This window comes from Pimephales promelas, chromosome 9 (genome assembly GCF_988280905.1).
Source record: "Pimephales promelas chromosome 9, fPimPro1.hap1.1, whole genome shotgun sequence".
Taxonomy (NCBI): domain Eukaryota; kingdom Metazoa; phylum Chordata; class Actinopteri; order Cypriniformes; family Leuciscidae; genus Pimephales; species Pimephales promelas.
In genome coordinates, this window is record NC_142777.1 from 17,019,156 (window position 1) to 17,031,890 (window position 12,735).

General features: G+C 37.6%; 2 protein-coding genes across 4 annotated transcripts; one reads left to right on the top strand and one right to left on the bottom strand.

The window, feature by feature from the left end:
* The first annotated feature begins 878 nt into the window (after window positions 1-878).
* On the top strand, window positions 879-5,018 carry chrm1a (cholinergic receptor, muscarinic 1a). 2 transcript variants are annotated; one of them, XR_016169665.1, is made up of 3 exons: window positions 879-1,675; window positions 3,294-4,218; window positions 4,271-5,018. XR_016169665.1 is itself a non-coding variant. In XM_039648935.2 (2 exons), the coding sequence occupies exons 1-2, from the start codon at window positions 947-949 to the stop codon at window positions 3,987-3,989; spliced, it is 1,425 nt and encodes a 474-aa protein (XP_039504869.2). In that variant the 5' UTR covers window positions 879-946; the 3' UTR covers window positions 3,990-5,018. The 2 variants fall into 2 exon arrangements, 1 of the variants encoding a protein (XP_039504869.2); XM_039648935.2 differs by having other exon boundaries at window positions 3,294-5,018.
* dpf2l (D4, zinc and double PHD fingers family 2, like) lies at window positions 4,780-12,710 on the bottom strand. Of its 2 annotated transcripts, XM_039648937.2 has the most exons (11): window positions 12,518-12,710; window positions 11,667-11,827; window positions 11,474-11,581; window positions 9,891-10,087; window positions 9,708-9,800; window positions 9,479-9,563; window positions 8,875-9,006; window positions 7,554-7,685; window positions 7,356-7,468; window positions 7,193-7,274; window positions 4,780-5,345 (listed from the first exon to the last, which is right to left on the bottom strand). In XM_039648937.2, the coding sequence occupies exons 1-11, from the start codon at window positions 12,547-12,549 to the stop codon at window positions 5,263-5,265; spliced, it is 1,218 nt and encodes a 405-aa protein (XP_039504871.2). In that variant the 5' UTR covers window positions 12,550-12,710; the 3' UTR covers window positions 4,780-5,262. The 2 variants fall into 2 exon arrangements, with proteins under 2 accessions (XP_039504871.2, XP_039504870.2); XM_039648936.2 differs by having other exon boundaries at window positions 7,193-7,468.
* Between the last annotated feature and the right edge of the window lie 25 nt (window positions 12,711-12,735).

Consider the following 12,735-nt stretch of genomic DNA (forward strand, 5'->3'; position numbering starts at 1 on the left):
CATATTTTTTTTCCACTATGGAAGTCAATGAGAGAAGAAACTGTCTGGTTACTGATTTGCTTCTAAATATCAGAAAATAGTCTGAATGCATTTGAAAACGGTGTAACTCAACTGTAACTCTGGGTGAGTGGTAAAATGAGCCTATTTCCAAAAAAAAGTGGAGCATCCCTTTAATGCATGCAATTTAGGCTACATTACAAATTACAAAAGGCATTCAGTCTACTGCAAGTGATTTTTTTTGTTTGTTTTGTCTTTTGTTGTTTGATTTATAGCAAATGTTTAGGGAATATTGCGCTGCTGTAACTTTAAGAGCTGCATTTTTGTCAATGGTTTACGTTCACTTAAGACATAACCGATTGTATATGTTGAGATATTTTTGTGTGTATTTGTCCATTCAAGTACAAAAAGATGCAGAAGAGAACTCAGTTCAGTATCGCGCAACAATATTCAATATGAGAGGTGACTTTCTGTGCAAACATTTTGGATGTGTGCAGAGCACAGAAAACGAGCGTGAGTCTTCTTGTGCTTAAATGGTTTAAAATAAAGTAGTGCATTTTAATGTGATTTTAAACCATTCAAGTTTTCTGTGCTCTGCAAACATCCCAAAAAAAAAAATGTATTGGTTTAGCTGGTTTCTAAAATGTAACCGGTTAGATACCCATCCCTAATTATGATGATGATTCAGGTGTCTATTAAAGAACTTGATTCTGTTCTTGATTCTTAACTTGTTCTCAGGGAACATATGTAACCTGAGACGTTTTCTTCTTTGGTGTACACTTTCAACACATTTTTTTATAAGAGTTATTAACTATTTAGAGTTTGAAATGTCCTATTTGTCTTCACAGAGTAATCAAACATCAGGAGTCCCCCCAAAAATGCAATACAAAGCATGCATCAGACTTTTAAAGGACAAAGATAATCTTATCTTTCCGGCCATCTTCAGTTCATGATGAACGTGACCACATTCGCTCTGAATCTCTCCAGTTTACTCAATGGGACAGACGCACCGGTTCGTGGTCCCGTCCACTGGAGGACAGCAATGATCACTCTCATAACCATTCCACTCTCCCTCATTACCATCACAGGCAACGTCCTGGTCATGATCTCTTTTCGGGTCAACCCACTCCTGAGGACAGTGAGCAACTACTTCCTCTTAAGCTTGGCTGTGGCTGACTTCATTTTGGGCGCCATCTCGATGAACCTCTACACTACCTACATCCTGATTGGCCAGTGGACTTTAGGAAACCTAGCCTGTGATGTGTGGTTGGCTGTGGATTATGTGGCAAGCAATGCCTCTGTTATGAACCTGCTGGCCATTAGTGTCGACCGCTACCTCTCTGTCATGCGACCTCTGACCTATCGAGCCACTAGAACACCCAGAAGAGCTGCAGTGCTGATTACTCTAGCGTGGACCGTCTCCTTTGTGCTTTGGGCTCCAGCCATTTTGTTCTGGCAGTATATAGTGGGTGAACGGACCGTTCCAGAATTCCAGTGCTCAATCCAGTTCCTGTCTCAGCCTGTGATCACATTTGGAACCGCCATCGCTGCATTTTACCTGCCAGTAAGTGTTATGGTTGCATTGTACTGGCGGGTGTATCGTGAGACAGAGAAACGTTCTCAGCAGCTAGCTGGACTGATAGCATCACAGGGAGGATTCACTGGAAACGCATCTCAGGTGAGCTTTATATTGATAGGGTGGTCCATTCAAATTTTAGTGGGTACGAAGCCCTGCACATGACATGACATCGGTAAAAACTGATATCGTGGCTACTAATTTTTTTAAAAAAAACCCTTTACAACAAATTAATAATTTGAGGTCACATTTTATTAATTTGATTGAACTATAATGCGGGAATGATTTATTACAACATGACCGTGATTTACCTAAAGCAACACATTATTAAGCCATTGTCATTGTGACCTACCAGCGTTTTTTGCTTTTAGTAAGGAAGGATTCAGATACAGCCTTACTAATGTTTTTGCCATTGTTTTTTTTTTTTGTTAACAACTGTTTATTGAATTTTTCTTTTTTTTAAAGTCAAGAGACACAAGAATACAATACAAGTCGAGAACTGAACCCACCCCATCCCACCCCTGGTAGACTTCAAGAAAATAACAATAAAATACAAACCTAGAATGTAGGCCTTCCAAAAACAAGATTTATATATTATTGTGCCATTGTTTTTATACCTAAACTGACATCACTTCCTGGAGGATGATGTAAGGAACAGGCTTTTGTTAGTTATAGAGATTATACAAAAGACTTGTACAAAAGAATGGGAAAAGCAATACATTTATGACCAATTCAAGCAATAATCCAGAGAAAATAATGATTATGAAAAGAAATAAGGTAGGCTACAAGTTTTAGTACAACTTAAAAGACATGCCAACCAATCATGATGTACCAGTAAATGCTATTGCAAGTCAGAGCCAGTGTTATTTTAGTAATATTTATGTAATATTATAGTATTTATTAAAGGGATACTCCACTTTTTTTTTTTGGAAATATGCTCATTTTACAACTCCCCCAGAGTTAAACTGTTGAGTTTTACCTTTTTTGAATCAGCAGATCTCCGGGTTCTGGCGGTACCACTTTTAGCATAGCTTAGCATACATCATTGAAGTGCACAAGACCATTAGCATTTCTCCCAAAAAAATTACCAAAGTGTTTGGTAGTGTTTGGTTTGGTACCCTGCATATCAGCCTTAGTCATTGTCTTAGTGCACGATGTAACTATAGAAGAGTCAAGTTTTAAATAGGAAAAATATCGAAACACTTTGGTAATTTTTTTGGGAGAAATGCTAATGGTCTTGCACACTTCAATGATGTATGCTAAGCTATGCTAAAAGTGGTACCGCCAGAACCGGAGATCGGTTGAATGGATTCAAAAACGGTAAAACTCAACAGTTTAACTCTGAGGGAGTTGTAAAATGAGCGTATTTCCAAAAAAGTGGAGTATCCCTTTAATAATTTGAGATGATTTGTATTTATATATTTTCAGTTTTATTTGTGCTTTTGTCATTTTAATTCGTATTTTTATATAGATTTGTTTAATTTAGCTTTAATTTATTTCGATTTTTATTTCAATTTTAGTTTGAGTATTTTTAGTAAACTTTAACCTGTCAGGGCAACACATTTTTTGTTTAAGTTTTTTAAGTTTAAGTATTTCATCACAAAGTAAAAATGATTAACTTTGTAAAAACTATTCCAATTGAAGTGAACTAATACAATACATTCATATAACTGAAAGAGCAAAGATGTTCATTTCTTGGTTCATCATTTATGCCTCCCAGAGATCTTGTCACAGTAATTCTCGCAGTGTTGAGGATGTAAGACCACAAACAGACCAGAAGCAGCACAGGAAGGGACAAAGGACCATCTGTCCCACCATCACCCATCAAACAGCAGCGTGGTGGAAGAAACGAAGGGAGAGGGACGAGACGTCCAACTCATATAATACATACAGCCATCCACAGATGGACACTGACCACGTTTCTCCAAGAACAGACGAAAACAAATACATTCCACTTGTTCGAATGGATAAAACTGCAGTCAATAATCAGTCCCCGCGGAGCTGTCAGCCAGGCAGTCAGAATTCGCTTAATTCGCCTATGAGTCCAATCACCACAAGTGCTGCTCAACCTTCTGCTCTATCACTGACCACAGGCCAGCAGGGCCGGAAAGCCCGGACCTCGTGTCTGATCAGGGAGAAGAAAGCGGCCCGGACCCTCAGTGCCATTCTCCTGGCTTTCATTGTAACATGGACACCCTATAACATCATGGTTCTAGTGTCCACTTTCTGTGACGACTGCGTTCCCGAGGGGCTGTGGCAGCTGGGATACTGGCTCTGCTACGTCAACAGCACAGTCAACCCTCTCTGCTATGCCCTCTGTAACAAGCACTTCCGGGTCACGTTCAAGGCACTGCTGCTCTGTAGGTGGAAGGAACATAAGAAGGGGATCAGGTGGACCCCGACTGGAAATGGCTGATTTCATCACAACATTTTCTTAAGAGGTGGATTTTCTATGCATGATATTGGTTATTCAGCACTCTGTGACCAGTCATGAGTTCAAGGACAAATACTGATCTATATTAGGATGCCAGAGAGCATGTGGGCTTGAAAAGATCCCAGAGATCAAGGTTATGCATCAGATATATGAGGTTCAGATTGTCTGTTTTGTGTAATCACGTCTCGGCAGCGCATGTAGCATTTTTCAGGTTTGAATTGCCGAACTTCGACACATTTAAAATACATATGTAGCATCTGGAGCTGTAGACATTAGTAGTGTGACATGCAAAACCTTTTTTTGTAATTTGTCATGACATTATATAAAATCTTGCAGTTAAAAACAAAAGCTATTTTAAAAATATATTCGTATATCTCATGTATATTATTTCACATGTGTAGGACTCGCAGTTGTTATTTACTGTGCTAGTAGAGGTCATAAAAAATACTCAATTATGATTATTTCTCTGTTACATGTATGTTTATTATGGAAAGGCCGATATGAAAAATGTAAATAAAAAAAGACAGAAAAATACAGCATTTACATTCAATACCAAATACAAACTGACATGATATACCAAAAGAACTAATACAAAACGATACAGTACTCACGATAATTCAATGTGGTTAGTCAACAATAATAGATATTGGTTATATCACATACAAAATTCTACGAAAGATAACCCGCCCTATGAGAGTGTTCTGTGGGAATAAACTGGATTAATGAGTGAAATTAAAAATGCAGCACCATCTTCTGGTTTTTGAATCTGGACCTTGGCACAAATACTTCCTGAAAGAATAACTTGCAAGAAAATAATTATATACGACAAAGATAAACAGAGATCCACTACTCATACAAATGAATATTTAAATCCATAACATCCTTAAAAGGATTAAGCCATATGTTTGCTCTATGTAAACAAATGTATCTTGAATGAGCAATAAAGAAAAGAAATATTTGGCAATGCATAAACAGGTGCTTAATCATCTCAACCATTGGCCCCAACATGGAGGATTGTGGAAAAACTGCACATAATGCATGAAGTGTATATAATCTATTCAAATGCGCCCTCAGTCATTTCAAACACTGCTCATGATGTGAGTAACAGTCATAGCAAAATAAAAACCAAAAACAATGGCTATGTTAGGGGCAATGATTTCTCTTCCAGCCTCTCCATCACTCTGGAAAGTTTCACAACAGTTTAAGTGTGTTTCTGCGTGTACTTCAAAGGTAGACTGTTGTCGCGGTTCCTCCGTCACTCCATTGCGGTGGTCTGGCTCTGATAAATGGAGGCCTTGTCCTTCAGAAGAGCCAGACACAGGTGACAACTCCAGCTTCCTGTAAACATGATAACATGATCAGCTGCAATGCATAACTATAACTGTAAAAAAAAACACTGTTCATGATTTGTAATCAAATCAACTTTTTTTTATTTTGTCAAATCAACTTAATTTATGTGGTTCAGATAACATAATATTTTGTATATAATATATTTTTGTATATAATTTTGTATATAATAACATAATATGATTAAATCAGTCTCCTTCATTGTATTAACTCAATTTTTCCATTTCAATTAACTTAATTTTTTTAGGCAACCAGGTTACTTAATTTTTTAAGTTAAATCAACAGTATTTTTTTACTAAAAAAGCAATAAATGCATACACTCGTATAACCTTGCCGTTTTGGTGTCAAAGACTTGTCTTCACAAGACTAGTTTGACTATCTTTATTTTTTTAGCCTTTTCTTCACACAATGCTATTGTACTGCATCACAAGACTTGGACTAAATCACGCAAGTCATTAGTATGACAAGCAAAATATTTATTTCTGCTTCTGCACTCTCATGCCACATTTTATAAGTTCTTAAATTATAATTATACAAACTTCAATCTAGAATTCCTGAAAAAAAAACGTGCATACTGGTATTATTTCAAATGTTTTACTGGGACTTTGTGGATTTCAGAGCACAACCAAAAGTCAACTAAACACCACTCGATGAGAAGAGTTGGTTGGTTAAAGAAAAGTGGAAAAGTCATGGACTCCATGACGGACAGATCGTTAACATGTTGGTCCATTTGTGGGATAATTTTGAGAGGGTAAAGGATGACCCCAAAAAGGTGACATGCAAACTCAATAGGCAAGCGTTCACCTATTATTCATCAAACTCAAACATGGCTTATCAATTCAAACATGTTAGTAGCCTAACGTTAGCCACTTTACCTCAAACAATAATGTTAACCTATATAATATTACTGGTAACATATCCGAGTGTTTGTGCAAGTGTGGAAGCTAAATGAGTAACACGCATGATGTTTAACTTAACACGCTTTTCTGTCTGTAGGCACATACACAGCGAAGTAGGCCTTGAACGACGTTTTGGTGTAATGGATTATGCACTTTGTGCTTAATCCTAATCCCATCATATTTCACACAAAAAAATGTGATGCTAATGGCTAGTATGGCAGCACACATTATGAGCCTGCACATTTTCAGGACTCTCACATTCACTGACAGTATAAAACATGGCAATGTCCATTACATCGACAAGTTTTATCACGCAAGCTCTGGTGGATCTGCAGATGAACGCAAATCATTTCTCCATCTCTGTGAGTAAACTAAACCCATCAAAGCTCTCATATTATATTACGTCGCAAACGACCAATTGTCCAGTGCGAGTTTGTTCATTCAGCGCGGGTTTGTCGAGAATGCAGTTGTGAGTCCTGAAAATGTGCAGGTGTCAGTTGGGTTGTAGAATGGGGATGTGACGCTCGTAAAAAACCAAACGCGGTATGAACGCAACCCTATTAAGTGACACTGTCATACTACATTTACATTTATGCATTTGGCAGACGCTTTTAATTTATCCAAAGCGACTTACACATTGCATTTCATGGATTACATTTACATTGTAATACTAGCCTACATACTAGCCATTAGCATCTGCTGTAGAGTTTTGTTTTGTGTGACAGGAGATTTAAGTGCGTAATCAATGTAATCGATTACGTCGACATGCTGTTCCAGCCCTACTTGCGAAGATGATGAGTCAACGAGGGGAATAATGAAAATTGCATGGAAACGGAGGGTGATTGTATCATATACACATCTTACTACGATTAAGTCCTTACTCCAATTATTGTAAGTTTCTTTTTAATAATTGGTGCACATGCAAATGATTGCTAGTACCTTCTGGAGGGTCTGACATGGGAGGGCTGAGGCAGTACATGTGGTATCCTCTGTCACAGTCATCACAGAACAAAAGCTGGTCCTGGGAAAGAGGATTTAAACACATTAACAGATGGTTTTCTGTATAAAGGGTTTGTTTGAGTGATAATGTGCGGAGACTCACGTCATTCTCAGATGTGCCACAAACATTGCAGCACTTGCACTCAATGCACTGCCAGCGGTAAGTCTTTACAGCTGCCATCATCACAGCAGTGAACTGCAGGCACGAAGGATGTCCTTATGAGGGATAAGAGAAAAAGGCCATGAATGAATGCAACTGAGCGTAGAAGTTTAGAGTTCGCTCTATGCCTAGGTGTCATACCTGAACGTCCACAGTCAGAGCAGGACACCAGCTCTTCAGACTGGCCCGTTTTCTGGTTCATGTTGGAGTCACCAAGGCAGAAGTCGCAATAGTCATTGGGTAATGCCAGGCCATTTGGTCCTTTTTTAGGGGCTGTAATAAAACAGAGCATCAGATAAACTGCTGTCCTGCGTTTGTTAATGTTTTGACTAGCAGGACTATCCAAATCAAAGCTGAAATCTATGTGGTCGAAAAAAAAGTGGCAAATATTTGTGCGTCTTAAAGGGATAGTTCACTTTGAAATTAATTTTTGATATGTTTTAGCTTACCTCAAGGGCATCCAAGATGTAGGTGTCTTTGTTTCCACAGTATTTCCAATTTTGACATTTTTCAGTCAAACAGTTGTTGTCTATCAGTCATACACTGGAGGCTAAGGGGGTCCACCAAAAAGCATGCACAGAGAAGTCCAAATTAAACATGATTTAATGACTCGTAAATGTAAGTACACATTGATGGCCTAAGACACAAAACGAGCGGTTTGTGTGAGAAAACGAACAGTATTTATATCGTTTTTACCTCGTGTAATCACAGTGACGTCCAAGTGATCTGAATCAGTTGTGATTGAATCAGTTCAATGTTATGCCGGAAGTGATCGCTTGCGTGTGACGTCACTCAATATTTACACGGAGATTTCGGAAGTTTTACCTTTTACTAAACATATTTAGATATACCGAAATCGTCTTCCATTGCGGTTTCCCGTATATCTAATTATGTTTAGTGAAAGGTAAAACTTCCGAAATCTCTGTATAAACAGAGAGTGACGTAGGCGCGCAAGCGATCACTTCAAGCGCATGCGCAGACCGAAGCGCCCTTGCCGTCAGATCATTTTGTCATGGCTATGATCTATGATTACAAGCGGTAAAAACGATATAAATACTGTTCGTTTTCTCAGACAAACCGCTCGTTTCGTGTCTTAGGCCATCAAAGTGTACTTCCATTTACGAGTCATTAAATCATGTTTAATTTTGACTTCTCTGTGCATGCTTTTTGGTGGACCCCCTTAGCCTCAAGTGTATGACTGATAGACAACAACGGTTTGACTGAAAAATGTCAAAATTGAAAATACTGTGGAAACAAAGACACCTACATCTTGGATGCCCTTGAGGTAAGCTAAAACATATCAAAAATTAATTTCAAAGTGAACTATCCCTTTAAGTCACAAGGATCTAACAATCACAACTATAAATGGTGTCCTCAAAGAAACATCTTGTACTTGCTAAATCTTTTAAAGTGGTAATGCACAAGTGATGTTTAATGACAGGCATCATGGATGAACGCTCACTCTTGGGTTCCTCTGGTGGTGCAGGGGTGTGAATCTCAGGTTCTTCTTTGTCTTCTCCCTCCTCATCAGCCAGGTGAGAATGAGTGTAGTGGTAACTCAAGCCTGGTCTGTTCTTATAGCGTTTCCCACAGACTATTAAAAAAGAAAAGTTGTAAAATTAAAACAGTCGTGTAAAAAGCGTTATGGAAAACAGGATTTTCATTGATCTTTTAGCATAAATGCTTTCAATTTACTATGTACTAACCAAACCGATTGATGGGAGCTAAGCTGCAGACATGAACCACTCAGAATTCAGTTTCAGCAACTTCATGAACAACAGCAGTACGCAAGGTTTGCCAAACACATATTTGCATAGACAACTATTCAAAAGTTTGGGATCAGTAAAATCCTTTTATATTTTTGAAAGAAATGTCTTATGCTTACCACGGCTGTATTTATATGATTTAAAAAAAAAAGTAAAAAAAGCATTCCTGTGATGCTAAAACATGAACTTTCAACAGCCATTCCTTCAGTGTCATATAATTCTCAAAATTAAAAATAATTCAATCGTACTAAGCCCAAACCTTTGAGATATATGTATCCAAAATAACATGTCAAAACTCACTGTCACAAGCATACGGTTTGTCTCGTTCTTCCTGGGCAGCTGCAGCAGCTTCCATTTTCTTTTTTCCATTCCCAACTCCTCGACCCTGGGAGATTAAAATGATATTTTATTAACTCCATTCCTTCAGGCCATCGTATGACCAGTAGCCACCATCACAAGAGTGGATTATCAATGGTTAGTACTGTATAAATATTCAATTTATTAACCAACAGCAGACCAGGCACGGTACCTTAGACTTCCCTTTTCCTCGTCTTTTAGGAGTTTCCTCCTCAAAATCTTCATCGTCCAGATCATCCAAGTATTCTTCGGGCTCAAGGATCCTCTGAGAACGACAGGAAACAATCAGGCCATACATTCATATATGAAAAGCCCAGAGACATTAGAGACCATATCCAAAAGCCCTACTATATACCTTCCTGATGCGTGTGGAGCCACTGTGGCTGCTGGCCGTGCTGGTTCCAGTGATCTCAGACAGACTGGTTTCTTCCTCAGGTGGTCTGAGCTCTGTGGGCACTCTTTTATCCAGCGGCTCTCCTTTCAGCAAGGCCTCCAGGCTGCTCCCATCCAACGGGCCCAACACATCTTTTTTCAGGCCCAGCTCCAGCTCAGCTTTGGAAACATGCTTCTCTTTAATCATTTAGTTATGATTTATAATCTAATTTTAAATATTTTTTTCTGCCTTAAATATCTAAAACTATTTTGTCTAAACTTTATAACCATGTAAAGCTTGACCTATGAAATAATCATTTTTTGCTGTTGTAGTCAAGACCACCTTAACAAAGACCAAGTCAAGACCAGCACACATTTAAATGTCTTATATTTAATCAATAAATACAATTAGACAAGCTGTTACCAGTTAAATGACTAAGACATAACATTCATCTTTGTGTTGCAGAGGTGACACAGAGGTTCCATTTGAATTGGTACAATTACATCTGCTTAAATAATGATGAGAATAATGTTTTAAAAATAATATTTCGAATATAGAAATATAATGGAAAAATAAAATGATAGGTCTACTTTTAAGTGAGTCACGGAACCATTTATTCAACCTATTTGTTTATATCCTATGTTAATAATATAAAAATCTCAAACAAACAGGTCATTTGTATTCATTTTGGGATAAAATCCTGAGTCCTCTGAGATAAAATTTGGGATAACATCTTTAGGCCAAGACAAGACCAAATACAAATGCGGTTGAGGTCGAGACAAGATCAAGGCCGGTCACGAGTATTACAATTCTACTTTTTTTTTAAAAAATCATTTATTGAAACTATAGACAAAATCTAAAAAAAGCAGCAGCATTGTGTATGTGTTTCTTTTGAGTATGGTATTTGATACATAAGCCTTTTATGGCTCATATGACATGGGAGAATATAAGCCCATACTCAAGGAGAAAAAAATACCACCATTTTTATTCAGAGACCCAAACTGTCACAAATATGAAATTTGCTGCAGTTGTTGTCATTTATATGGCCAAAAGTAAGATGAAATTCTGATAGTTTGTAATGTAAATCAATGAGATTTTTATAATCAGTTGTCTCACTATATCTCCCAACAATATGTCTTAGAAAGATGATATTTAAATGTTCAGCTTTATGATCAAAGCTCTGCAGTTTTGCAATTCTACTATACTCATATATCGATATTAATACTGATACTCATATCCTAATATGATTGTTCTAAAAATTATGTGTGGTTTTTCAAGTTAACCTCAGCTAACCTCAGCAGTCAACCTTCAGCCTATAAATGCTTCCCTTGAAATTTTACTAAAAACAGAGTTATTCTCACATTTACTTTATAAAAAACAGAATAGATTTCACAGTAAAAAGACATGTACCACGACCTGAAGGGGGGCATTTTTGCAATTCTACTAAAAACTATTTTACTTGCTAAAGAAATATAAACTATCATTCAGATGACATGTAGAAGATAGTGCGCAACAGGTTTTCTACTACAGGCAACAAGAAATCTACTACTAATGTAACAGAATACCAGATTTGAGTGGAGGAAAAACTAGAGCAGGGTCTTCTGGTGGGTGAGCTCTTCTTTTCTTCCTCCAGCGCCGGGCGGGATATGTGTACAGCTGTCCTGGTGCTGTACCTTAAATAGTAATCATAAAGTCTGCATGTCAGTAACTGTAGCACAGACTGAGAATAGAATCAGCGTAAATGGGCTGATGCCAAACCTGCGCTCCTGTGTCTCTTCTCCATCCAAATGTAGCAGTTGCTTTGAGCGACTCCAGTTTGGGAGTCCAGGAAGGGCATGAGGATGCTCCTCTCGGCACACAGACGGGCGTTATAACTATGACACTGCTCCAAAGCATCTTTGTAGTACTGTTCTCCAAGTCTTCATTCCACACACAAACAAGAGAGAATACCAGCATATAAGTTTCTACACAGCATATAATTTATATTTACTTTCTACATGCACAGATTCACTTTTCATTAGTTAAATCTTAGTCTTGGGTGATAAATAGTAACGGACCTTACAAAAAATAACCATGCTTTTGCTACACTAACTATAGTTTAACCATGGTATTTGTAGTAAAACTGTCTGTGGTAATACTGTGGTAATCAATCCGCCAAAAAAAAAAAAAAAACATGGTTAGTACACTTTTACTATAATAAAACAATGGTTCATTTTCGTAAGAGGGAGAGTATTTTTAAATTTCGTGCGCCACAACGTGCTGATATGCAAACAATGGACCACAATGTAATGTATTCATTTTTGCCAGTGTTAAAAAAGCAACGTCAATTTGATAGACATTACTTAAAAAGTTGGACAACAGAACGCAAAAGAGCAAACGAACCAGTGACTGGCTAGTGTAACTGATATAAAAAGTAGACACATGGCTGTAATGCTCTTTGATGTCACAGTCACGTTAAACGATGAATGAACGAGGAACAGATTAGGTAACCAAACACCACCACAATACTTCAGCCTTACTTTGGTATATAAAACCATCCAAATTCACCAGTAATTTAAGAATATCATGTGGTGATTCATTCAAAGAGTTTAAAAACTACATGTACTCACACTTTAACGATATTCTCCACGGCAGTCGCCATTGTTTTGCTGTAGTGGGCTGTTGTTGTCTTCACTGCGCATGCGCATTGGGTCCTTTTTGAATCAACAATACGTTCTTATCTTTACATGAAAAGATTTCCGTCATTGCAAATTGAAGCTAATCAGAATATTTTTCTTACAAAATATTTTAACGAAACACTCACGATAATGCTAGTGAACCAAAAAAC

What these genes read in the sequence shown, in the direction of transcription:
- chrm1a (XM_039648935.2), top strand. Translation starts at nt 947, where the DNA reads ATGATGAACGTGACCACATTCGCTCTGAATCTCTCCAGTTTACTCAAT. An exon ending in TCACTGGAAACGCATCTCAG is followed by an intron (nt 1,676 to 3,293) that starts GTGAGCTTTATA and finishes TATGCCTCCCAG; the next exon opens with AGATCTTGTCACAGTAATTC.
- dpf2l (XM_039648936.2), bottom strand. Translation starts at nt 12,549, where the DNA reads ATGGCGACTGCCGTGGAGAATATCGTTAAAGT. An exon ending in GAAGAGACACAGGAGCGCAG is followed by an intron (nt 11,582 to 11,666) that starts GTTTGGCATCAG and finishes TTACTATTTAAG; the next exon opens with GTACAGCACCAGGACAGCTG. An exon ending in CATGTCAGACCCTCCAGAAG is followed by an intron (nt 5,346 to 7,192) that starts GTACTAGCAATC and finishes TCATGTTTACAG; the next exon opens with GAAGCTGGAGTTGTCACCTG.